Source organism: Malurus melanocephalus, unplaced genomic scaffold (genome assembly GCF_030028575.1).
Source record: "Malurus melanocephalus ecotype Western Australia unplaced genomic scaffold, MMel_1.1 scaffold_39, whole genome shotgun sequence".
Taxonomy (NCBI): Eukaryota; Metazoa; Chordata; class Aves; order Passeriformes; family Maluridae; genus Malurus; species Malurus melanocephalus.
In genome coordinates this window covers 1,205,590-1,232,059 of record NW_026623271.1, presented here as the reverse complement: position 1 = coordinate 1,232,059, position 26,470 = coordinate 1,205,590, and the positions used below count along the sequence as shown (strand labels likewise).

At 38.0% G+C, this 26,470-nt stretch overlaps 1 protein-coding gene across 2 annotated transcripts in view; it reads left to right on the top strand.

Moving 5' to 3' along the window:
- The window catches only part of RSBN1L (round spermatid basic protein 1 like), a 49,143-nt gene that overhangs the window by 7,399 nt on the left and 15,274 nt on the right, over nt 1–26,470 (top strand). The window contains exons 2-4 of one of the 2 annotated variants that reach the window (XM_057364472.1): nt 4,321–4,434; nt 14,902–15,162; nt 15,481–15,545. In XM_057364472.1, the coding sequence (XP_057220455.1) occupies nt 4,321–4,434; nt 14,902–15,162; nt 15,481–15,545 (440 nt within the window). Of the gene's footprint in view, nt 1–4,320; nt 4,435–14,901; nt 15,546–26,470 lie in introns of both variants that reach the window. The other variant, XM_057364471.1, reaches the window with a different exon arrangement.

Genomic DNA, 26,470 nt, shown 5'->3' with positions numbered 1-26,470 from the left:
TGATGAATGAACTTGAGAGAATCAGCCTTGCAGACACTCAGGTCAGTGCAGAACAAGGGGCAGGAGCTGGTCCATGTGCCAGAGCAGATTCCCATACAGCCCATGGTGTGGCAGCTGTGCCCCTGCAGCCAGTGGAGTTCCATGGTGGAACAGACATCTGTTTCCAGCCCCTGTAGCAAGTCCAAGGGAGGCTGTGACCCCATGGGAAGCCTTTGCTGGAGCAGGCTCTTGGCAGAACTTGTGGCCCCATGGAAATAGGAGCCCATGTTGGAGCAGATTTGTTGGCAGGACCTGTGACCCTATGGGCACCACACTGGAACAGGCTGTGCCTGAGAGTCTGCACAGCATGGAAAAACACCCATCCTGGAGCAGTTTGTGAAGAACTGCAGTCCACTGGCAGGACTCACATTGGAGGAATTTGTGGAGTATTGTCTCCTGTGGCAGGGACCCCACAGTGGAGCAGAGAGCAGCGAAGAGTGAGAGGAACCCTCCCTTCTAGAAGCAAGGAGTAACAGAGGTGATTTGTGATGAACTGACCGCACTCCCCATCCYCTTATGTCACTTGGGAGAGGAAGTTGAGAAAATTGGCAGTGAAGTTAGGCCTGGGAAAGAAGGGAAGGGCAGGGGGAAGACATTTTTAACAKTTAGTTTCTGTTTGTCATTACCCTACTTTACTTTTGGTTGGTAATAAACTAWTTTTTTCCCCAAGTTGAGTCTGTTTTGGCCATGACAGTAACTGATACTACAGATGATCTCTCTATCCTTATCTCGACGCAAGAGTCTTTTGTTTTACTTCCTCTCCCTAATACAGCTGTGAAGGGGAGTCATAGAGTGGCTTTGGTGGGCACCTAATGTTCAGCCAGGGTCAACTTTCTGCAAGAGTAAGAAATAACTTTAGATTAATAGAGACTTTTTTTCGCCCCTTCAGGCAGCAGAGCTTGAAAACTAAGGATTRAACCTAGCTCTAACTGAACTTCCATAGCTGATTCCTACTGTGGTTGGATTTTTTTTTTTTTTAACCCTGGTAGGGAGTGTTTACAAACTCTCTTTAATTTGTGACCAGTTATTTCCTGAGCAGTGTATTTCTCTGTTGAAATCATATGAAGTAAAAATGTGTGTTTTGATAGGTGGGACAGGCTTCATGGAAAGATAGATTTTTTTTTTTTCTTTTTTGCCCTAGGATACAAATTATTTCAAACAGTTGGCTTTTAGTTTTGGTGTCTTTAGACGTCTGTAAAGACCTAGGAAGGCTGTGTGTTTGGGCTACATTACTTCTGTAGAGGCTCATTCCATCCTCTTCTTTCAGCAGCTCAAGAAGCTTTTTTTTTTTTATTTTTCTGTTTTATTTGTTAGGAGGAGTCTTGGTGGAAGCTAAGTGCAGGGTATTCTGTGGACATGAAAAGCTTATGATAAACATCTTTCTGCCTTTTGCTACCTTGTGATCCTGTTGCCCTACAAATGAAATGAAGACCAGTAGTGGCTTCTACTGGTAAATTTCAAAAAAAGCTTTACAAGAGCATTCCAGGTTTTCATAACTACAACAGAACAAGTTTTTCTTGTTTTCCATTGCCAATGTCACTCACTGCTTGTTTATTATATGACATGTAGGTTGTAAATTGCTTAATGTTGAGGTTTTCGTTTTAAAGCAGAATTTTTGTGAAGAGTGTTTGTATTCCTGAATGTTCCTGAGGAGAATAATCTGTTGTCTTTGAATTCTGCAAACCAGGCTAGAAAATACTTCTTAATACTCATAAACTGAAGACATTTGAATTGAGAATTTAGYTCAAGTATTAATCCATGGAATAACTGTCATTTCGACGTGGATTTTTTTTGAATGTGTAAAAATTAAAAAAAAAATTCAATGTTTATGTATGCTTTTTTTTGAAGATGTACTAGTGGCTGTTGCTTATCTATTCTGTGAGCTTTGATAGAGGAAGCCTGAGAATCTCTACATTCAAATTGATATTCTCAACTGTTTTTTACTTGCCTCAGGCTCTACTGCTTTTGTTATAATACGGTGGTTTTTGAAAGTCCACTCCAAACTTCCCTCAGCTACATTTACATTGTATGTACAATCACTTAAAGTACAATTTGCTTGTGGCTGTTGCTGGAGGTCATTACAGAACACATTCTTTTTTTTTTGTCGGGAAGGTTTCACCATTGACTCTGATTGCTTTGTAGATGTGAAAATTATAAACTAGAGGCTCTTGATAAGGTTCTCTGTCCTTGTATGTTGCTTCTGACAAARCTGGAAGATTCATTGGCCTGGGATGCTTTTCATGAGCTGGCAGTATAGGATTCTTTCAGTCTTTCTTTTGTCCTCTTCCAGCAAGACTCAACATTTGTATCTGCTCTTCAATCTTTATTTGATTTCTAAGTGATGGCAGAAGTCAAGTGTGCTTCTTAACCATACAAAAATGTGGAGATGAAATCTAAGTCTTTCCATGATGTAGTTGTGGCTGAGTTGAACATTAAGCACAGGTTATAAATGAATCCTGGTGTTACTGCCTACTAGCTGAGTATCTGCTTTCAGAGTGTTACATTAACTCCTATTGTACAATTTACCCAATTTCATACTCAAGTTGCAGGGGATTTACAAATTGGAGATTCCTTTTTGGGGAGAAACAGATTGGAGAGAAAGATTTTATATCTGTTTAACCTATTCCTAGAAAGGTTTGTGTTGCTTAGGAAAGCTTGTTTTGTTTCCATGGGCTGCTAAACGCATAAATCTGCTTTGTCATCTGTCCCTTCCCACGGAGGTGTTAAGAGGCAGGCTTTTCTTGGACATCACTGTTCCAGTCACTKCGAGCTAAGAGATCCCGACAGCTGTAGGTGCAGCTACCTTACTGTATTTGTGCCAGTATAGTTTCTGTTCTCTCCCTGCTGCTTATCRTGATCTGTGGATAGACAACAGACATAGCTCAATTGCCATGTCTTTTGGGTTTTATTTGATTTATTTTCTTAGGACTCTCCCTAAAATACATTCTTTGCTCCACCCTAGCTATYTTGAGTGTTTAAKTTCTGTATCCTTATTAGAATACTYCTRAGAGGRAAGATAGAAATGCTGCAGAATCATTGTTAGGGCATTCATTTATGTGGATTACTGTCAGCTCTTTGCACCTCTATAAACATGCTTCGTGAKTAGTTTGGTTTGGGGTCACTATATTGCCTTCTAGAATTGCGGGCTTTCTTTGGTTTKGTCCTGAAATATTTCTGGTTTGTTAGTAGTGAACATACTTGCTGCTTCTGTTTTATGTGAATGCTTAAGGAAGAGTAATTGGATTTCTTTGCTTCCACTTGGGGTTTATAATGCAAGTACCATGAATAAAACATCAGGGCTGTCTCTCAACTGTATTACTGAAGCATAACATTATGTTGAAGCCTGAAATCAGTTTTCCTCTTTGCCTGTGGAGGTTAAAAAGCCCAGTAACTCTTGGAGCAGGCACTGGCTTCAGGCCAGGAAACTAGGCATGAAGTGCTGGCTGCAGTGCATATAAGCCTAGTAAAATCTGACTTCTCAAAATGCTTGGCCTCATAAGTGAATCTCAAGTTGGCGAGAAAAGATGACTGCTTGAAATTATGAATTCCTCTAGGTCTAGTATTTTACATGCAGAAAGCATGCCTAGAGGCTCTGCTTTTCTATGTCAGGGATTTGAAAACTTGGAGTGACTTGACAAGAAAGTAAATGAATAATGAGACTGATCAGGTAAGCTGTTGCTGATTGTAGGTAAGCAGGAGAAGCACCAGTGAATTAAATCTGCCGCGTGAAAACAGCACATTTCATGTTTTTATTAATTATATGTGATTGCTATTAATGCATTAGCCTGTGAATGTCATATAAAAGATTTCTCAGCTGACAGATTAAGCCATCTTTCCAAGGTACTTGCAAAAGCCGTTGAGTTCAGAGTATGCATACGTAGTTATGAGGTTTTCAGTGTATAAATGTGCATGAAAGAAAATGCAAACTGTACTCCTTTTTTTCCCCCAATTCTTGTATAATGCATGCAATTTAAATTTCAAGAAATGAACTGACTGCAGATGCAAAATAAGAGCAAAAGGTAAAGGAGTAAGCGAAAATTACTATACAGTTCACTTGCTCGGTTGTTGCATACAGTGACARCATAACAGAAACAAAACTTTCCTGAGTTAAAGACGCTTATTACGCAACAGATTAATATTAGCTTTTTGTTTTGTAAGTACTGGGATTTCCTTGTAACTCCTCCTCTCTATCTTAATAGAGCTTGCATAAAAGTAATATGAAACATATATGTGACAAATATTTTTCTGTTCTTGCTTAATTGTGAAATATTTGCATTTCAGCTCAAATCAAAGACAAAGTTAAAGAAAGGGAAAAGAAGCAAAAAGAAAAGAAGAAGCACAAAATAATGAATGAAATCAAGAAAGAAAATGGAGAGATCAAATTACTACAGAAAGGTAGGTTCAAACAATGTAGTGCTGTTTTCATTCTAGTGCTAAAGGTATTTGTGATTGGATGCTGTGTTTTAGTACCATGTTTTTCTTTTAACTTGCAGCATTTTTCCTGGTTAGTTGTTACAAGAGTTGCAAATTAAAATGTAATTGTAGATGTTAATTTGTTTGCCAGCCGTGCTAGGCACTGGAAATTAAATCTATCACCACAGTGTTGTACATACCATAGTAGGAATAGGAAAGATCAGTACTTCAAGAAACCATGTTAGTGATTTTTCAGTAACTGCTGACAGGATGTAGGTTATTACTTTATATATTGTGGAGAAGAAAAATGAATGCATGTTACATTTGATCTCTTAACATTAATTGTACAAGACTGAGTAATGAAGGAGTTATAATTCAGAACTTGGTAAAATACTAAGCATTGCATGCAACTTGCWGTCTTAATTTTGGCTAATTTCTTCAACTTTGTTCTCTGTAATGGAAGGTAGTCAAGGTCACATTCTCACGTGGTTTGTCCATCCACTGAATCTTAGAATTGTTGAGGCTGGAAGTCCAACTGCTCCAAGTATCATCAACTAGAGCAGGTTGCCCAGGACTATCAGACTGTATCTCCAAGGGTGGAGGCAACAGTCTCTCTGGACAATAGCATTCAGATTATATACATGGAAGATCTTTTTATAACAATGATGGTGAGAGGCTGGAACAGGTTGCCCAGAGAGGTGATAGATACCCCATCCSTGGCAGCATTCAAGGCCAGGTCAAGGACTGGGCTCTGAATAACCAGATCTAATTGAAGATGTTCCAGCTTATTGCAGCAGGTTATACTAGATGGACCCTCAAGGTCTACTCCAACACAAACTATGTGTCTGTTTTGTGATCTTTGAAGAAAGACAGGTTCTGCTGGGACTGATGGTCCTGGAGAGGAGGAGGCTCAAGGGCGATCTCATCAGTGTGTGTAGAAACCTAATGAAAGGGATTGAAGAAGGGCTTCTCAGGTTTATTCCTTCCTGGGGCAGTGTCTTGCCCACCCCTCTGTTAACTTGGGGAGACCCCCAAGTTGGCCCATTTCTACAGCCTCTGGAGGTCCCTCTCATTGGCAGTGCARCTCTGTGATTTATCAACTCCTTCCMGTTTTGGATCAGCTGCAGCTTGCTGAGGGTGTGCTCCATCCCCTGATGCCATTAATGGTGGTGCTGAGCAATATTGACACAGAATATCAAGGTCTGGATGACTCCAGTAGTGACTGTTTCCAGCTGGASTTTTTGCTACTGCTCACAACCCTTTGAGCACAGCAGTTAGGCCAGTACTTGAACCACCTTACTCTTGACTTAGGTCATGCTGTGTCAGGCTTTCTTGTGGGGGTGTTGCTTATTTGAGTAGACCAAATATTTTTTAAATCTGTTACTTCAGACTCTGCTTTTGAGGTTAGGAACAAATTCCTGATAYGTTTTTCTGTTACCTTGTCTGCTGTAGGATTTAATTTACAAACCAGAAACCGAAACCCTCAGATCAAAACATGAACTTCAGAATGTTTGTATGAGGTCAGAGGCACAGAACCTGATAATTACTGCATCATATACTGTGCTCTACACACAAGTAACTGTATTAAAAATGACAGCTTAAAACCTCTGTTGAGCAGAACTCAGGGTATTGCCTTGAACATGAGGATTATGTAAGCTGGTGACTTCCTGTAGAAAGGACAGGTGTGACTTGTCTTTGCTAAGTGTGGAAGGAACTTGGTGGTTGAGATACATGCAACACTTAACTGCCACAACAGGGAGTCTTTCGGCTTTGTTTCAGTAACATCCTTTTTATTCACTGGGTCATGTTTCTTTTGCCATTCAGCAGATGAGATAAATAATTGATATCTAATGGGGCTGTTGAGCTGAAAATGGTGCTTTATTTTCAGGTTGATGTAGAAGTGCCTATACCCAGGGACTCTTAGACTCTTAGGACCTCTGCTGAGAAGCAGGATAGGTTATTTTCACAGTGAACAATGCTACAAGTGCATTAGATGCATTACCCCTATTTCAATTGACTTGCTATTACTCAAGTATGTTTTAGGTTTTCTTTAAGGTGTTGGTGGTTAAGTGTTTTGCAGAGGTAATGTTTGGTTTGGCAGTATCCTGCAAAATGGATTCCTATTTTAGGGAAAAAAGGGAGAGCAGACAGCTATTTAGAGCAGATAGATCATCTCCACAGGATTTGCATCCTGTTCTGAACAGCAGCTTGGTAACTTCTGTGGGCCTCTGAAATCTGACTGGTTGTGTTTGTATGTGCTGTGAGGTTTGTTTAACATTTCCTGAACTGTCCTGCTGATCTGACTTTACATCCTGGGCAAGAGAGAGCAGAGGCAGAAGTGCTTTATGATGCAGCTTCTTGTATGCATCAGTGCTCAGTGTTTCTGCGACCTTTTCCAATATTAACTCTTCGTCTAAGGGTGTCTTCTCTCTGTGTAACAAAAATGAAGCTTCCAGCCCTGTTGTTTTGAGCTCAGGATTTACTGTGTGGGCTTTGGAACAAAGTTTTGGAATGAGTCTGCTTTCTATTTCTTCCCATTTTTGCTTYTGTGGTTGTTTTTTCTATTTTTAGTATGTGTGTTTAGAGACCAACAGTACAATACCTAAAGACAGCTAATTTCCTTCTTCTAGGTATTACATCTCTATCTTGTTGTAAAATGTTTCTCTGACCATCTGTTTGTGACTGACGTTGCTTGAGGGGGTGGAGGTAACAGCSTACGTGACTAAACTGGCTGTCTGAGGTCAAAGGTGACTAGTTATAGAAGAAGTCAGTACTGAGGGACTGATATCTTTCGAGGGAGAGCTGGTGCATAAACCTAATTTTAGTGCTCTGAGCTGAATGTGGAAGAGTTTATTTATACTGGAAGGCTCAGGGTTATGAGCTGTTCGTCTGCCTAAACTTGGGTTGGCGTTCTGTTGAAAGCAGTGATAAAGCTTGCCCATGCCGGAGAAGGGCGATTCTTAAAAAGGATGTTTCTGCTGTTCTTGAGGCTGCTAAAGGAAATGAGGCTCTTTCAGRGAGCCTGATGGCTTTTCTTATGACCGTAGAATGAAAGATGTTTTGCATTTTAAGATGTATTCTCTGTAGATAAGGCTATAGAATTGCCTCTATATCTCTCTTGCTGTGTGGAAGGAAGAGCTCAGTTTTCAGACAAAAGCTGTTTGGCACATGTATACTGTTAAAAATTCAGAAACCATAARTAATTTAAACTTATTTTTCAAAAAAGTCTGCATTGTAAGTAGTTACCTTCTAGAAATTGAGTGTTTCATGCAAAAAATTTGCACCAGTGTGATGTGATGTGATGAAATGACTGGAGGTCTTTTAAAAAGGAAAATGATTAATAGGCTCATTTGTAAACAGTCCTATTTCTGTTTTTCATTTTAGAAAAAAAACAGTCAGTCTTGTTTTTCTGATTATTTATATCTGAGCACAGCAACTGCTAAAAATGCAGTAGGAAAAATTCTTAGTATGTGTTTCTGCAAGATTCAATGCCTTGGTTTATTGAATGCTAAAATGCAGCAAAGAACTGAAAATGAGCGTTTTATTTTGCTAGTATGAACATATGTAAGTACAAATTGTTTTCTAAAGCTTTTTTTTATTCTGACATGACATTTATTTGTGCGTTCTTATGAACCTTTCAAATTTTTTATAGATGAGTTTTTCATGTTAGTAATTATAAAATCAGTTGAACATGAGACCTGAGTCTTATGCATGCTTTTTCCTGTCCAGTGTATTTTGTCCGTGTATCTTTATGCAAAATGTTCAAGCATTTGTATGCAATGCACTATAGTTGAGGGAATGAAAAAGACTGAGATAGGAGTGCAAGGCAAACAACCCAGAACACTGATTTGTCTGTGATACTGATGTTGCTTCGCAGTCCTTATGCATCAAGTCCCTAACTTTTAAGAATAAAATATATAAGTAGAAGGTAAAACACAGATATCAAATGGGATGGAGCAAGTGGCAACTGGAGGGAGAGCTTTGCTGTAAAGTTTCAAAGTGTTTTTTGCTGGAGCTGGGATTCTGGAGCTTGAAGCCAAGACTTCTCATCAGTGAAAATGAAAGTGTTAAATTTTGGTGACTGGGCTCTTCTTAAGTGAGGATGAAAACTAATTTTAATTACTGGCTGCTGTTGAACCTGTGCCTTCCTGCTACTAGCTAGAAAACTGTGGGAGRCAAACAGTTCAGTGTTACTAATTTTTGGCTTTTGTTTTGAAATGTCTGGAGTCCTCCTGTAATAGCTTTTGGCTGTGACCTCAAAGTTCGGAAGCAACTGCTTTGGTTGAAGTAACTGAACAAAGTATTTTACTTCGTGGCTTCTGCTTATTTAAAATTTCATATAAATTAATCAAACACAATAAATGGACAAAACACAAGATATAATAAACTTCAGGTAACATCTGACTKCTTCCAGAAACTTATACTTGGAAGRTGTCTGTAATTAACCAGAGTTCAGGCTGTGTAGCATCAGTTTCAATTACAATGAAATTGTATGTGTCGTCTTGTAATAACAGAGCACTGGAGTCTCAGTCCTTAGTAGTATGTCCCATGTCACTTACAGTGACAGGGATATTGTCACAAAAAATCAAGTGTCCTGAGTTATCTTGAATGATCTACCATTCCTATAGATACGTGCATGTGAGAATTATTTCTCTCCTTGTGGTACCTAAGGCTTGATGTGCCTAGATGGTTCTAAGTTGTTTGCCTGTGTTTCTGATACTGCTGAGTATGTGCATGCATGAACAGAATGAACGTAACTTTCATTCTTCTAATTTCTTTAATGATAGATACAGTGAAAGTTTTGTAACTGTCCTTGTGCAGATGCTGCTAGTCAAATAAGACCAGAAATCGTTCTTTAGTTTTTTTTGAAGTCCAGTAAAGTGTGAGCTCAGTCTGCTTTTTAACATCAGATCAAAGGGAAAAGTTCCTGTAAATGTGGATGCTGAGGGTTTTTCTACCCACCCCCTGTCTCTGTTCTCATTCTTGGGGTCATAKAGCAGTTCTCTGAGTCAACTTTAAATAAAATTTTTCAGTACAATTGTTAGCAATTGTTAACTTCGGTCTCATGCTTCTGAACCATGTGGTGGAAAAAGCTTTTTGTTTGTAGGTGGTTGAGTACCTGTTGTGTCTAAGTGGATCACAGGACATAAAGAAACAAAGATGCTATGCACTTCAAAATGGGTGAAATTAGATTCCAAGAGTCCTGTGTATATGTATGTGTGTACACACCTGTATTGCGTGTGCTGGTGAAGATTCTGAAACACTTGTCTTGAAAGTGGTGGATTGTGAGTGTGTGTGTCCACAGTAAGAAATGAATCCAGTTAGCTTGCATCAAGTACTACACTGCTGTTCCCAAATCTGGCTTAAAACAAAGTAGTTTGGATATCTCAGCCTTGTTTTGGGATCTTTAAATTTCTGGTTTGCTTATTTATGTTTTCACCAAGTTCTGGATGTCTGCTCTGGGTCAACTTGATTACTGTCTTAGAGAGATGTGGAAAGCTGCTGTTCTTTTCTAGTGTCCATTAGTTGAATCTCAAAGCAGTGTTTCTGCTTTTGGAAGAAGCAGCACATTTTAGTTGAAACTATTTTGGTACGTGCAGCAGAGGAGTGACTGAATGAGTGTGTTTCTGATCCTCTCTACCGCTAATGCAGAAGAAGAACAAGGAAAAAGTATTTATTTTGGCCATTGCTGATAGCAATTCTGGTATTCCAGCAAGCTGATTCCTTTTGGTGTTGAAGTATTTGCAGCTTCTGAGCAGCTTTAAACACCTACTTCAGAGTGGATCTTTGAAATTCATCAGAGCAGAAGCCTTAGGGTAGAAATGTGCTTCCTTCTCTTTCTGTCGCATTCTAGTCAAGCTTTGCTGAAAAATATTATTTACTTCTAGATATCAGTTTTTCATTTCATGTTTGTATTCTTCAGGAGAATTGTCTATATGCTGAAATTAGTCAACATAAATATTCTGAAGTTGGGCATATGCAGGTTTCAAAGCAGTATGGAGAGCAAGCACTGTACATCACCCACATTCATTGTAAGAGAAGASATGGAGGAAATTGTAGTCTGATCCATATTACAGTTAAATGAACTAAAATGTTACCTTTAAAAGGTAATTATTATAACTTCTTTATTAAATTTAAAAGTTCTGAGTTACACAAAAATTTTCATTAAGGTTTGCTAGGAAATTGTTTGTCTCATAGATGTACTGTTGGGTGAGGTGGTAGGACTTTTTTTTTTTTACTGTTAAAAATTCAGTTTTGTTCTGTGCTGAGGTGGACAGAGAAGGTGCGGGGGACAGACAGAGCTAAGGAGATCAGGTGGATTACTGCCTTGAGAAGAGGTGGGTTCTAGTACCCCTTGTGTCCTGTTCCTGCTGGTCTGTATGCTTTAGCTCTTGTCTGACAGTGCTGTGAGCCAGYTCACTCATGTAGCAGCAGAGTTAATAGATTTCTGCTGAGCCATTGTGTTGCTGTGCAGTAGATGAGCATCGGTCAGTAGCTGCAGTGGTGCAGGACCCTGTGCCAGGAGCAGTGACAGACGAGCGTGGGGGCTTGGATCATCTGGCAGTGAGCCCATACATTGCTCAGCTGTGTCATATCTGTTGGAGGGCTGAACTAATAATTAGGAATTTCTCATTTTTTCAGTCTTCCAATATACAATTTAGTTTTATCATAKAAATGTTTTTTCTTTCAATATGGTGTATGAAGTATCTAAAAATAATTTTCTGAATGTATRTCATTTGCTGCCAGTGGGGAAATGAAATGGAGATTTGGACAGAATTTGTCTTRTATATGCAGTAGCAAAAGCTCATGTGAATTTGAAAAAGGCTTAAAATAACTAAGAAGTTTTTAAAGTCGTGTTTCCTAATTCCTGCTTGAAGTGGTTTTAGAGAACTAAGTTTTACTCTTGTTGGTATGCATTTTTTTTCAAACTCTTTAATTCTAGTAATGTTTTGGAAAAAGCCTGTTTGGAATCCTTTTTGTCTTCTGATCGCTGTGTTTCAAGACTTTTTTCAACTTCAGTGGCATCAGTAGCTCAGACCCTCAAAGAAGGATTCACGTTTTGTCTCCCAAGGATAGACACGTAGCATTTTTCTCTTCCAGCTGCAAGTAGCAGTTCAGGGGGCCTTGCTACGTTCCATCATAGATCTTCTGGTGGTTATTTTTGTTATACAGCCTTTTGTTCTTYCAGTGGTTGTTGCTCTCTTTGTTTCCAAGTGTTTCAGAATTAAGGCTGATCTCWGTTCCATCCTTTTTATATATAGAAATCCAAAAAGTTCTGTGGAAGAGAGTTGCACTCAGAAGTGAGAGGCTGTGGGAAAATATTGTGCACATCATTTTTGCAACTTAGTGTGATTTTAGAATGTGTACAATGAAGAGTTGTAATACTTGATATATATGTAAATGACATAACCCATTTATCTTGTGTTCAGAAGTAAAAACAGTCTGTATTGAAATCAATGTATTTAATGCTGAGCAGAAAATTTCTTTTATATACCTGAAAAAATAATTATTTTTGTCCTCTGGTTAAGAACTTTTATCCTTTGTGAAGGTTTTGTAGAGATGGTTTGAAAACAGAGGGAATGATAAACATTCTTCATTTTAAAAACCTTTTAGTATAATTTCTGAGGTTTTAAGTGATTCCAAAGCTTTAAGTGACACCAGCTTAAATAAAATGTACTCTAACARCTGGTTTTGAAGATAAACCTTTTCAGATATGTTCATGTGAACTTTGCATAATTTGAGACTGATTTACRTTCCATCTGTGTTTCTATCTGAAAGGCACCACTTCTTTGAAGACCATGGTTGTGCTCTTTTGAGTACTGCTCACTGATGATTAGAATGAGTCAACTATTTCATTGGAAGGGACCTACAATGATCATCCAGTTCAACTGTCTTACCACTTCAGGGCTGACCATCTGCCTTCTTTGTACTGTAGGAATGGAAGTCAACAATTTTTATTATTTTGCACAGATACAGATTCATACCCATGTTTTATATGAGTACCTTACATTTCAGCTGTTAATGATGGAATGTGGTTTAACAGATGGATGTTCAGCAGGAACATACAGATGCTGATCTTCAGCTGTCTTAARATTTTCTTTGGTGATTACAAACATKCTCAAGTAAGAGAGACCGATTTGACTCTTACCACAGCAAATAGCTTTTTGCTTTGAAGTTTTGTTGACATTTATATTACTCTGATTGGACCCCAGTGAATATGATTTCCRTCCTTTCCCTGTCATGCATTAAGCTCCAGATCTRAGTGACTAGTTCTGACCAAAATTTGAGGTCCATTTGAAAAACAAGTGAAATGGGTTGATAGGTAACTCCTACTTCCCCCCTGCATCACTTTGCTCCAGCATTTGGTGCTATAATTCCATAGTTTGTATATTCAATACTGCAGAATGCTTGACTTGTTTGTGATATCCATCAGTATGGCAACAAATTTTCATATTTAGAGTGAAACAATTTTAAAATGTTAAGTTGAAGCATTTTTAAGCATTTGAAATACTTGTATACTCAYGGATGCTTTCTGGTTATGTATTCCTGCAGTCAGGAGAAGGGGGAAAAATGTTCTGAGTCCGAATCTTGAGACTTGGATTGAGATTTCAAAGCCTGCAATATGTAACTTCCCACTGTCATAAACCRTTTCTTGGTTTTTATTTCTCCTTGAGTGGAACCTGTGCCATGTTGACACCATTACAATAGCCCAGAACGCGAGCAGTTGGTGATTTTTGTCACGTGATGACATTTCACTGAAGTACCCTGCCACCCTCARTGAGCTATTTTCAGGATTTCTCTAAGGTTGAGGTAGTTAGTTGTACATGTGCTGATGCTCTTCCTGGACTTTTCATGCCCACTAGACTTAAAGACTCTTTTGACAGAAGGAAGATAGTAACAAAGAAGTGGTCAATATTTCATCTACCAGATGAAACATTCCTGTTGCAGAGGTTTGATGCTGGGCTTACATTTAATTTTGCCTAAGAAAGGACAGACTTCCAGGAATGTACTCTCTGCCTTTTGGCAGTTGAACTTAGCTAAAAGTGAAGTTGTGTTCACAGAGTATGCCATGTTAAATTTGATTGTGAGTGAAGGGAGTCTTTGTAGTTATTGACTGTGTGGATTAGGTTAAGAAATCCTAGAGCYCATTTCCTTGTTTGGACTAAGTAAGAAATGAAGTGACCTCAGGCACTTCTCCTTCCCTTCTCTGTGAGAAAATACAATCGAGGGAGATAACTAACTCTGCCACCACTTCAGGAATCCCAGAGGTATTTAGCTCCTATAACAAACCTCAGGAGGCTCAGAGACAAGTGTCTTAATTGCTTGTTCTCCTTTCCAGTATCTGCAGCTTCCATGTCCAACCTCTTAATCATCAGTGAGAATTTGTGATGCACCAACAGTTGTGGTCTCTTTTATTTTTTTTTTAAGGCTTCTTGAGAGTTTCTTGGGCTGAGGATGGCAAGCTTAAAATAGTCTACTGCAGGACAGTAGTAGAGACTGGATAACTTAACTCTTTTGGATTTTAGATTGCTTAGTCTTGCATTGAAATACACAATTTTTTAAACTTCTAAGCTTCTCTGTTTGAATGTGCTGGTCTTGAATGTGTTGGTCTTGAATTTGTTCTGAAACATACCCACTAACTTAATTTTWCTGTGTGCTAAATTATTTTGACTGCTTGATCTTAGGGCAGTGTAGTGCTAGAAGTTTTTTTGGCTACCACTTTTATTACTTGCAAAAAAACCTGCCTCACTCATTTAAAACAAGTGAGAACATTTACCTTGGGAATCACTTGAATAYATTATACCCCAATGAATAATTTCTGCCTTTAGGACGTTACTGTTTGTTTTCACTTCAGCTTCCATGTTACGTGAACTTGAAGCTCGTTTCTGTTTTATGAGCGTTGTTTTTTAATGTGTCTTTTGTTTTAATTTTATTTTTTAATATTTATAGAGTTAGTTTTTAGGTGTTCCCACATGTCAACAAAGTTTGTCTAGCTGTGAAAGAATGTCCATCTAAAGCCCATCAGACAAGCTGGGTTCTGGCAGTGGCATCTTGTGAGCAGGATGCTGCTGCGGRTTGATATCCATGGATGGTTTGTAAACCCATTGTCTGGCAGTGTTGGACAGTTGTCTTGTGATGTTTCTGGGACAGTAAATGCTAATGACCAGATAAARGGAATGATGGGCTGTGACTCATCAGGAAAGCAGCCTTGGGAAACTTGTGTTATGTCCTTCCCTTGTTGTCTCAGCTTATTTATCAGTCATTATGTGACCATGGCAGGTGTCTCTTTCTCTCCTTGCGTTTGGTAAAATACACGTTGTGACCCTTGCGTTGGTCTCTGATCTTTGTGTGCCATAGTGAGGGTTTTGGTGACTTTGAATCCCAGTCTTTAAATACATATTTTATATAYAAACATCCTTAAGAAATCTTTTTTTTAACTCTCAACAGGTGGGAAGGAGAAACCAAAAACCAATGCAGAAGAGCTACAGATTAAAAAAGTTAAGAAGAAAAAGAAAAAGAAACATAAAGAGAACGAGAAGAGGAAGCGTCCAAAAATGTACAGCAAATCCATTCAGACCATCTGCTCAGGATTGGTTTCTGATATTGAAGATCAGGAAGCCAAAGGCATCAYAGATGATCATCTTAAGGATTTCAATGGGAAAAATATGGATCCCAAGAAGGACTGTGAGTCCAAGATACCAGAGAACAGTGAGTTTCCATTTGTCTCGTTAAAGGAGCCACGGGTTCAAAATAAACTCAAAAGGTTGGACACATTGGAGTTCAAACAGCTGATTCATATTGAGCACCAGCCTAACGGAGGTGCATCAGTTATCCATGCCTACAGTAATGAACTCTCCCACTTGTCTCCTGTGGAGATGGAGAGATTTGCAGAAGAGTTTGTGGGTCTGGTTTTTAGTGAAAATGAAAACTGTGCAGCTTACTATGTAATGGGTATTGTTCATGGGGCAGCTACTTATTTACCTGACTTTTTAGACTACTTTTCATTTAATTTTCCCAATTCACCAGTGAAAATGGAGATTTTGGGAAAGAAAGATATAGAGACAACGACTATGTCAAATTTTCATGCTCAGGTAAGAGGTTATACATTTTACTTTCTAAAGTCATATAATGGTTTCAAACAATTGTGAGTTTTTTTTAGATTAGTTGCTAATAGCTGTGCTATGTRGATGATACAGAAGACTAGAAACAAGGGATTTTAAGTAAGAAGTACGTCCTGCGGTATTGAAGATGAGAAGAGAGAAAAATTTGTCAACTGAGACATAAAATTGGATTTTTTGGGGGAGGGGAAGTGTTTGCATGCCGTGTGTGTAGGTTTCTTCTGGTTTGTTTCTGTAGCTGAAGTTTAACCATGAGTTTTGGAGGGTTTAAAGGGTTTAGTTGTGGCTTTCTGGGTRTGTGTACCATAGTTATCTGTATGAACTTTGTCATAAAACTGAAATGCTTTAATACAATGTTACACATAAAACCTGTGTAGGGCACAGTTAAATTAGCAGCATATGTAGTTTGGGCTTTCTAAATTTATCCTTAAAGGAGAACTTGGGGCTTAATGTGGCTACTGATTCGGTCCTTAGCCTTTTGCCTTTTTYCTCTCTTGGTTGGATTCTCTGTAAAGCTCTTAAGTTAAATGGAAGAATACCTGGCAGGTTCTGAATATTTTTTTTATTTTAAATTTTTTGATGAGAAATGACAGTAAACTCTCTCATCAACAGTTGCTGATTAAACACCACCTCTGCTGTTTATTAACTTGCTATWGAAAATACATTTCTGTTGCACAGAAATTATTTATAGTACTGGTTTTCAGGAAAAGAACATCTGTCAGATTTTCACCTTGGTGATGAGGTTATTGCATAAAGCCCCTACAGTGAGTATGAAACAATTATGAAGAAACTCAATCTTATTTTTAATTATATCAACTTTGTCTCACAATTATCCTTTTAACTCCCTTATTTGTGAATTTTGATGTTGTATGGATCAGCTTTAAACTAGACTGAAAGTCTTCACTTTTGAACAATTACRAAGAGTTCAAGTGTTACAATGTCATCTTTGTGATGAAAAAYKKGGKTTTTTWTTTCTTTTGGCTGCATAAACAGTTGCRTAGAACACTTGCACGTATTGACAGATTTCAACTGTKTGCTATCCACAAGGATATGCAGAGCTAAAATGTTGCTGTAAGAGAACATTTGCAGTGCTGGTTGAGAAAATAGCTACTGCCATGGAATATGAATATTCTGTGAACTAGAGTCACTGTTTTTCTTGAGTATGTAAACTGAATCATTAATAATAAAAATCATAGAACATATCATGGGCAGTTCTCCAAAGCTACTCTGTCTTTGGCCATTTTATATAAGAAAAGCTGGATATGACCTTGTAAATACGTTCCTTAAATGCAGCTTGGGTAGCATTWGCACAGGCATGGCTGTGTGCTAATACCTGCCCTAAAGAAATAGTYAAGAAAAGCCCAAATTTTGTTGTTTTCAATTGTAATAGAATTGTTTTACTAAAATAATAGATTAAATTGGTATTACAGCAGTAACATCAACATCTGTACTTAAGTGAGTCCTGTGTTCATTGGGGTTGAAATCATAATTTCCCCTTTTTGTGGAAGTGAAGGAGGAACAAAGAGAGGCTGTGGCAGATTAAAGAAGCCAATCTGTGTTATTACAGCATTCAGCTGGTCAGCTCCATGGTCTGTCTTCTAAGCTATATTTTACTTGGCTAGAGGTTTAGTTCTGGTATCTTCTTTTCCTTTGTATTCTCTCTTTTTTTTTTTCTTAGTTTTCATGGCATTTTATAATTTCTCATTTTATTTGCTTGACAGAAAATGCTAGGCTTCTTGTGTTTTTGATAACTAAGGGGTATGTGGTATGTAAATAGCATGTACTGGCAAACATCAGATTTAAGTTTTCTTTTGTGCAGCATTCCTGTTTCCGGGAATATTTAAGTTAGTATCTTGGTTGCCTAGTTATTCAATCTATTTTTCCTTATAACTTCCTGTTGTCTTACTTTGGCTGTTTATGAAGGTTTTTTTTTTTTTTAGTGTGGCTTGCTAGAGTTGAAATGTTTTGTTAGCTTTGTATTGTCCTTTCTGACTTGTTATGTTTTGTGYAGATTGAGAAACATTCTCCTGTCTCAGTAAGTTCTTTGTGAATCTTTTAAAGCGATTCTAATACTGTGTTGCAGCATATTTTGATGAAACTTTATATGTATTTAGTTTTCTGTTCCTACATTGCCCACTCTTTGTACTGTGGTATTGCTTATCCCGAGCAATGTGTAGCAGTTGTTGTATAGCCTCATTTGAGGAAGGAGTTGTTTTCTGAGCTCTAAGTAGAAAGTTGGTTTTATCAARTCTGCTTTGAGTATGTTTTGTTGGACTTTATCACTCTTAAGAAACTTGAGTATTTCTTCGCTAATTTTAATGAAGCTCAMTTTGGTACAAGAAGCTCTTTGGTGGTTTCTCAGAGCTCATGTAACACATGTAATCAGTCTGACAAGTGTAAGTATTTTAAAAGATCTAAAAAAGTATTATAAAAAGGAGAAAGAAGGTTGAGCTAAGCCTRAAATGGAAAGTATTATAGAGTGTTTTATCAGTTTTTATTTTTCAAGTTAATCCTTTTGGTACTACTCATACATCCACCTCCTGTTTTGTGACAGATGTGGGTTTGGGTTTTTTTGGTTTTAAGTAATGCATATTTTTAAGTCATTAAGTTCTATGACAAGAGGCAGATTTCACAGTAAATTCTGTTGCTGAGGTCAAAATTGKAGTGCTCCTGAGCTTACCTGGAAGGTCTGCATCTCTCAAGTAATTTACTCAGTTTTCACAGTTGTAGTTAAAACTAACTTCATTCGCCTTCCTTCCCAATACACTTGTGTCAGGCAGGAGTAATGTAATTTTACTTGATAGAAGATTGTAAAGGACAGAAATTAATGAGAATATTTATAGCGGCACAGGAGAGAGGAATTTGGAACTGGTTCTGTCTAAAGAGAATTAGCTTTTAAATTTTGCAGGGAGACGAACTGGGGAGTTTTTCATCACCTAGCTTGGGCCTATGCCTAAGTACTACTTAACATTTTTTTGTGTTAGTTTAACAGYTCTTKGTGAACTGACTGTAAGGCTTAGTCYGACTGTTTCTGTAACTGGGCAAAATGAAATTAGTCTGGATATCCTTGCAGCCAACAAGTGAGTCCTTCAGATGGTGAAAAACTGTCTTGTGGCTCCATCTTCCCTGGGCTCTGTCATTTGTGTAGGTGGCAACAGCTGCATCAGTTATTCGATAGCCATGAATCTTGTCAGGTTCTTATGAGGATTTTAAAGAAMGTAAATAATCAGCTTTTGCTGCCTGCTTGCAGCTTACATCACTTCACTTAAGCTATTTARTGCTGTTGAGACAAATGTCAGTATTTTGAACTCATTACTTTTTCCTTGTGCTGGGCAAGTATAAATTTTTATTGCTGTGCTGAAACAAACAGTGCTTAGTGCATTGATTTTTCTGTCTTGTCCCAGAGGCAACTTCTTAGTACAGGCAAAGTAAAATGCTGCTCAGTACCCAACAATTCCTCTGCTGCAAGACAAGATGGACTATTTTTAGGCCATACCTGACAAGTCGTTGTCTGATGTGTTTGCGGGAGATCTCAAGGTGTTTCTACTCTTAATGAAGAAATATGTTGTAAAGTCTCTTTTTTTTTTTTTTTTTTTTTTTTTTTTTTTTTTTTCTTGTTTGTCCTCTTATCCTTTTATTCTGATCTTTGGTAGACAAGGCAAACAATTTTTCTTTCAGTTTTCTTTGTAGTTGCAGGTTGCTTAACAGCTCCTTTTTTCTCTCTCCCTAGATTAAGTAATTTGAGTTATTTAGTCTGCAATTACATGTTATACCCTTATTAGTCTTACTRTTCTCCTCTTATGTGCACTTCAGTCGTCCTTACTTTTGCTTAAAATATAACACTGAAAAAATCGACAGTATCTGCCTGGTATATTGATATCAGGGACTATGAGAAGAGTGCTGTGTCTTGCAAATCATTGCACTTAGTTATTTCTTTTTCTGAGCAGTTTGTGATCTGCTGTAGCAGCAGCTCCTGCTAATTGACTCACTCTGCTTTCATGTTTATGCAGTTCATTAAATATATAATTAAATATATAGTGTAGTTCTTGTATTTGTTAAAATTGCATTACATCTTTGCATTCAGATCCCCTCTCCAGTTTCAAGATCTTGTTAATTTTGATCTTTTCCTGTAACAGACTTGCAGTGCTGTGATACCTGTGGGTTTCATGAGGATACACTGTGTTCAAAGGAAGGATTCTTGCTGCCTGCCTCAAAATTGATCCTTTCATTTTGGTAGTTWAGTGAGCAAAGGCAAAATTTCCCACAATTTGCTCTTACTAGGCCATGTTTCTGTAGCAGTTTTTAGAATATAATTCAAATGTCAAGATGTCTGTAGGTCCTCTGAAGAAGCCTATCCAGTCATAAAAACAAAGGTTAATTTGACTTAAGATATTTTTCACTTGACCATGTTTATTAGTTCTTTCCATGTTATTTTCTCTGTGGTTGATAGTTGTATCTAGCTTAGTGTTTTTTCTGGAAAATGGAATCAGGTTAAATGGTCTCTGGCTTCTCTATGTCTTCTCTTAACACCTTTTTCTTTAAAATGGTGTGTTACTGTCTTCCAGATTTGAAAAACTCATTTTGTGGCTTTGAGTTGTAATCAGGGAGTGATTTGTGTTGGAACAGACCCTAAAGACCATCTAGTTCCAACAGCATGCCATGGACAGGGRCAGGACACTTTCCACTAGACCAGGTTGCTCGGAGCCCCATCTGGCCTGGCCTTGAACATTTCCAAGGATGGACATCCACAGCATTTCTGGGCAGTCTGTTCCAGTGCCTCATCCAGCCTCACAGCAAACAAATTCTTTGTAAAAGCTAAATTTCCCTCTTTCAGCTTGAAGCCATTCCACCTTGTCCTGTCACTGCATGCCCTTGTACATGGTGCCTCTCAAGCTCTCCTGTGGTCCCCTTTAGGTGTTTGAAGACTGCTCAAAGGTCTCACTGGAGCCKCTTGTCTGGGCTGAGCAGCTCCATTCTGTCGTGAAGAGTCTGTCTTSTAGGAGAGGCTTCAGCCCTCTCGCCTTCATGCCCTTCCYCTGGACTTGCTCCAGCAGGTCCATCTCCTTGTGCTGGCACCCCAGCGCTGCAGGTGAGATCTCAGCTGAACAGAGGGGCAGAATCTGCTCCCTTGACCTGCTGCCCACACTGCTTTGGATGTAGCCCAGGACACAATTGTCTTTTGGGCTGCAAATGCCCATTGCTGGGTCATGTCCAGCTTCTCAGCCAATGGCACCTCCCAGTCTTTCTCCCCAGGGCTGCTCTCAGTTGCTTCTCAGCTCTGTGTTTGTGCTTTGGATTGCTCCAACCCACGTGCAGGACCTTGCACTTGGCCTTGTTAAACTTCATGAGTTTCACAAGGCTCATCTTTCAAGCCTCTGGATGGCATCCCTTCCATCATGTCAACTGTGCCACACTGTTTGGAGTGATTTATTAAAGTTTTGTCTTGTTTTACCTTACTGCCTTTGTGCTTTAAGTATGAGAGGATGCATGTCATTACAGTCTATTCCCTCTATTCACTCTAAATCCTCAGTGAGCAATGAGACAAATGGTCAGAGCCAATCTGGTACCTGCTGCTGCTAAAAGAAAAATTCCTCATTCCTTCTTTCCTCCCTGTTGTGTGTTCTTGTGCCAAGCTGTGCTGCTTCTTGAACTGGTGAGTTCAGTTTGTTTCATTAATCCAGCAGAACTACTTAACTACTTTTGAGGGATTGGTTTTGTTACTGAGTTGGTGAATTATATTGTTTAAATGTCAGAAGTAGCTCAAGGATGACTATGGGACTACACAATCAGCCCCATTACGTAATAACAGGCCTGTTAYCTTCAGAAAAAATAATTTTTATTGTCTTTGTTCCCAGTCTGAAATAGCTTCATGTTGTTATGTTAACTGTGACGGGCACTGAATAGTCAAATATTATAATAAATAAGTATGTTAGCAGAAGAACTGTGATAGTAATGATAGTTCATGTTTGCTTTGTGACTTTTTATGTGAGGGATTGTCCTCACTTCTTCAGGTTTTGCACAGAGCTTCTTGTTCCCGTTCACTTTTGCCTCCTTTAATAGTATCTTCTCTGTCCTCCTTATTTAGCTCTTTAACATTCCTTTTGCAGAAAGGTTTTTGTTGTTTAGTCATTTTCTAATTTGGGAAGTCCTGCATAAAATCATTAGTTCCTTTAGGGTTTGAGTGGAATTGCTGAAAAAGCTTTTTTAAAGAAAATCTCAAATAATTCGTTAGTGCTTAATTTCCTTGTCATTAGTGATTTGGGCAGTGTCTATTTCCATATGTTGTGTAATTTTCCTATGTTCTGAATTAAGTCTTTTCTGTTGTGTCTCAATAGTTTTCAGTACAATTTTGTTCTCAACAGAATTGGCTTCTTGTTTTTAAGGTGATCAAATGTTTGGTTAGTTATTAAAAAGGTATAGCATTTTTTAGTAACTGCTTTCAAGTCCTCCAAAATAAAACCTACTTTTTTTTTCCTTCTGGATGATGAAAAGTTACATTTTATATCTGTTAAAGCATATATATTGCCCCATTCTCTTTTTTTTAATCTAAAAAAGATTGATTCTTAATAAAATTCTTCTTAAAAATCTTTAAAAAGTATTCTTTTTGTCTAAAAAAMCAAAAACCACCCAATTTTTAAAACTGATCTGTAAGACTGCGTTTAAGAGACTTTTTGATAGATGATGGCAACCTATTGTCTTGAAGCACAAGAAGTTTTCACTTACTGARATACTGTTGATCTGAGAATGAGTTCACAGTTAGAAATCTGCAACATGTACTCSTTTGTTTTCCACTTAGGAAACAGTTACCTAACCATTTAGAATAAAAGCAAAGACATTTTGCTTTTAAAAACCTCTGTCTGTCCATAGTATTATTTGAGGATTTAATCCGCGAGATGAATCATGCCAGGTGATAAATGAATTACAGTGGTAAAGGATGCTGGTGGAACTAAAAATGCAGTAAAAATCTTGGGATTACAATTCCAAAACCTTCCAACTGAGAAATACTGTTTATTGAAATAAAAGGTTTTTAATGACGAACTGTCAAGGCATACCATTCTGATACCAAAACCTTGACCTAAAAAAGGAAAAAAAGGTGAAGGTGTTTTAATAGTAAAAAGCAGCCAAACAGATTGCTCTGATTTTACAAATACTCAGTAATTTTGATGAATATTTGTTCAGTGTTGGTTCCCATTTKAAACTGGAAAAAGAAGGAAGCATTTAAGAATTTGAAAAAAGTTGGCAAGGAACAGGAAACCATGTGGGCCCTTTATCAAAATGTACCAAATGAGCCGGAACGGTACAGGGCCACTTCATGGCTGTAGCGTTTGAGATAACACTGAGACAGCAGCGTGCAAGTACATTGCTTGTGCACTTGTGTAGTGAAATGGAARCCCTCTCTTTCTTCAATGTCCTTTCATATTCTTAGGTGTTGTAATGTTTTGGGGTTTTTTTGTTGGTCTTTGGTGGGACTTTATGTGTTTCTTGAAATTATTTTGGGTTCAGTTGGTGGATAAWTTTTTTGTTTGTTGTTGGTTATTTTTTTTCTCTGAGGACTGTTGTTCTAGACCTTCRTTTTAAAGGTGAAAAATTGAAATAAGTTTAAACCTTTAAAATTCTAGCAGGAAAATGATTACATTTCAACCGAAAAAAAACCCCAAGCTCTCCACCCAAACTCCACAACAACCCAGACCCTACTATATTAAAAATAGGAATTCAGTTATTACTTACCCCAGTTCACATCTTTTAAATTCCTGTCTTGAAGTGCATGGTTTGTCTGGATTTTTCCTTCCACTTTGTGACTTATTCAAACACAAAATGGAAACATCTTTAACAAATGGTGTCTAAAATGTTTCCATTTGTGGGCTGATAATGTTCAAATATATTTTTGATATTACATACATATATATATATATATATATATATATATATATATATACACACACACACATGTATTTTCACATTTAGTCTTCAGATTCTTGTTAGACCCAAATCAATTCTGTCAAAATACTTTTTGCTGCATTAAAAAATCAGTTGAGGCCATGTGAGTCACAGAAGCAGGTAATTCTCAATTTTTACTAATCGTGGAGGCAGTGGTGGTTTCACTGTCATAATTTTCCATTACTGTGATGCAAGAAAATGACAGTCTCTTYTTGTGTGTTTTTAGGTGACATACTTCAAATGTAAGCTACATGAGAAGAAAGAAGTTAGGATGTCATATTTATTATTTGATATGTTTTTTATCTCTTTTACCTGCCATGGTATTATACTGTGTGTACTGGGTGATTTGTGTGTATGTATTCATTGCTGACCATGTGCTAGAAGAACAGCATGTCTTTGATTGCACCTTTTATTATGGATTTAAGTTGTTCAGTTATTTCTTTGAGCAAATCTGTAAAATGCTAAAAACATACTCACTGTAAGCTGTGGAATTACATCTGGGAAGATTACTTTATAGAAGATGTATAATGCTTTGTTAGAGGTCAGTGCATAATTTAATTTAGAATGTGATGAGTAAGTACAGGTTTTAGTACATCAGTATTGTTTTTGTGAGTTGAGAAATACATAGAAGAATCTGTTTCTCTTCCTATGAACAAMCTAGCCAAAGGATATCGATAGTAAAAGGAATGGAAGATGTTGCTGTTACCTAATACGCCACGGGTTGTATTTATTTGGTTGTTRTCTTTATAAGGATTAATTTTTTTTTGTCATTGGTCAAACATCAGTGGAAGGTTTTGGTGTTTTCACACTMTTACTTAGTTGCAGTCTAAGTTGGGAGTGAGTGAAAATTAGTTTTTCCTGCTAGCAATGACTTCGCGTTTTTATTCATGCTTGTCTAAGTCTTTAACCTAATCTAAGATAGTGTAGTTTAAGCGTCAGCCTCTGCTCTAAGACTAGAGTTTAGGATGCTACGACCCAGTTAATAGTGTAGTTTAAGCATCAGCCTCTGCTCTAAGACTAGAGTTTAGGATGCTACGACCCAGTTAATGGAAGAGATGAGAGTTGCTTTTCACTGCTCAGAGATGCTTTGTCTTTCATATTCCCTTTTGTTCTGTCAGGCCAGACATCAGTATTTATGGCCTATGTCTTTATTTAATTTTTATTATTTTCTAAAATACAGATATTTTTAGTTAATTCTTGGATTAAAGTCAGATTAATTCCCTAGGCTTGCTCTCTGTCCATCTTCAGAGGATCTAATGCTGCCAGGAAAGAAGGAAAAAGAGCAAATCCTCCTTTTGGGTTACCAGCATGGATTTATTTCCTGTTCATGCTGAGTCTGGACAGGTTAATTTTCTTCATGGACTGTTTTGGGTTTGTGACTAAAAGGGTTGATAACACAYTGGTGTTTTGGCTGTTGCTGGGCAGCACTGGCACACTGTCAMGGCTTCCAGGATGTCCCTGAGGAGTAGGCTGCGGTGGGCAAGAAGCTGGGAGGGGACATGGTTGGCACTGGCTCAAATTGACTGCAGGGGTATTCTGTGCGGTGTAACATCATGCTCAGCAAAAAAACCCTGAGGAGTCTGATGGGTTGGCTGGAAAGTGCCTATTGCTTGGGGATTGCTGCTTGTGGGAGTTGATGAGTGGTGGAAAACTTGTTGGTTTTTCTTCTTCAGTTTCCTCTTCACTGAATAAACTCTTGTTTGTCTGGACCTATACATTCCCTTGCTTTTCCTGTCCTTTCCCATGTCTTACCATGGTGGGGCAAGGGTGAGTGAGCAGGCAGCTGTTAGATCCATATCTGCTGCCTGGGTTTAAGCCACCACAGACTTCTTAATTACTCAAAACATTTCATTCTGTATTTGTAATGATGTGATTCCAAATATGGTCCCAGAAGAAACCCCTCATCATTTGTAACTTTGACATTATTTTAGCATTCATAGTGGTGTTTCCTCTTTTAAGCTGCATCTTGAGAAGCAATTGTACTGCCTGTTGATYGAGGGTGGTTGACCAGGAGAGCTGGAGGTGAAGGGGGTTGGACATAGAATGCTTGAAAAAGTTGTGTTGATTTTTCRGTTTTACCTTTTCAGTGGCATGGTCTTTTCTTGGGAAGGTATGAATTTTTTTGTTGATACACCTTAATAGAGGCATTATGCTGTAGTTATATACTTTGCTGRCTGAATGCTTCATTACCCACACCTAGTGGTATATAAGCCAAAKGAGTGGGTTGATCCAGCTGGAAGCTTCACAGCTTTTCCAAGCTTTAGGTTGGTATTTTTAGGAGAGTTTTCACTTGGAGTAATTTCACAACCAGTTCATCATATGGTGTATGAATCATAAAATGATATAAGATGAAAAAGACCTTTAAGACCTTTGTAAGAGTCCAACTGTTAACCCAGTCTTGCCAAATCCATCACTAAACCATGTCCTTAAATGCCACATCTGTGCATCTTTTAAATGCCTCCAGGGATGGTGTTTCAACCGTTTCCCTGGGCAGCTTGTTCCAATGCTTGACAACCTTTTCGGTGAAGAAATTTTTCTCAAATATTTATCTAAACCTCCCGTGGCACAACTTGAGGCCATTTTCCCTTGTTGATCACTTATKACTTGAGAAGAGTGGTAGTAGGTAGTGAAAGGAAGCATGGAAAAATGCAGAAAACTGGTTCTCTTTAATCAGGGATGTAGATGAAAACATCATCTTAATATCCTGAGCTGGAGTGGTGGATTGCTAAGCTGCTTATGCCAGTGGAAGAAACATCCYTTTGCATGTTAGGTTTTTTAATAAACTGTCACAGATTTGTGGCTGTCTGTAGCTTCATAAAGTGGTTTTAGGGTTCTTCCTTGTTCAGTGCTTTAGTTGTACAAGCTCCTGATGCTTTGCACCAGTGCAGATATAGCTGAAGTCTGAGCTGATGCAGATTCAGCAGAAATGAATTGTTTTGTGATATTTCATCACAAAATCA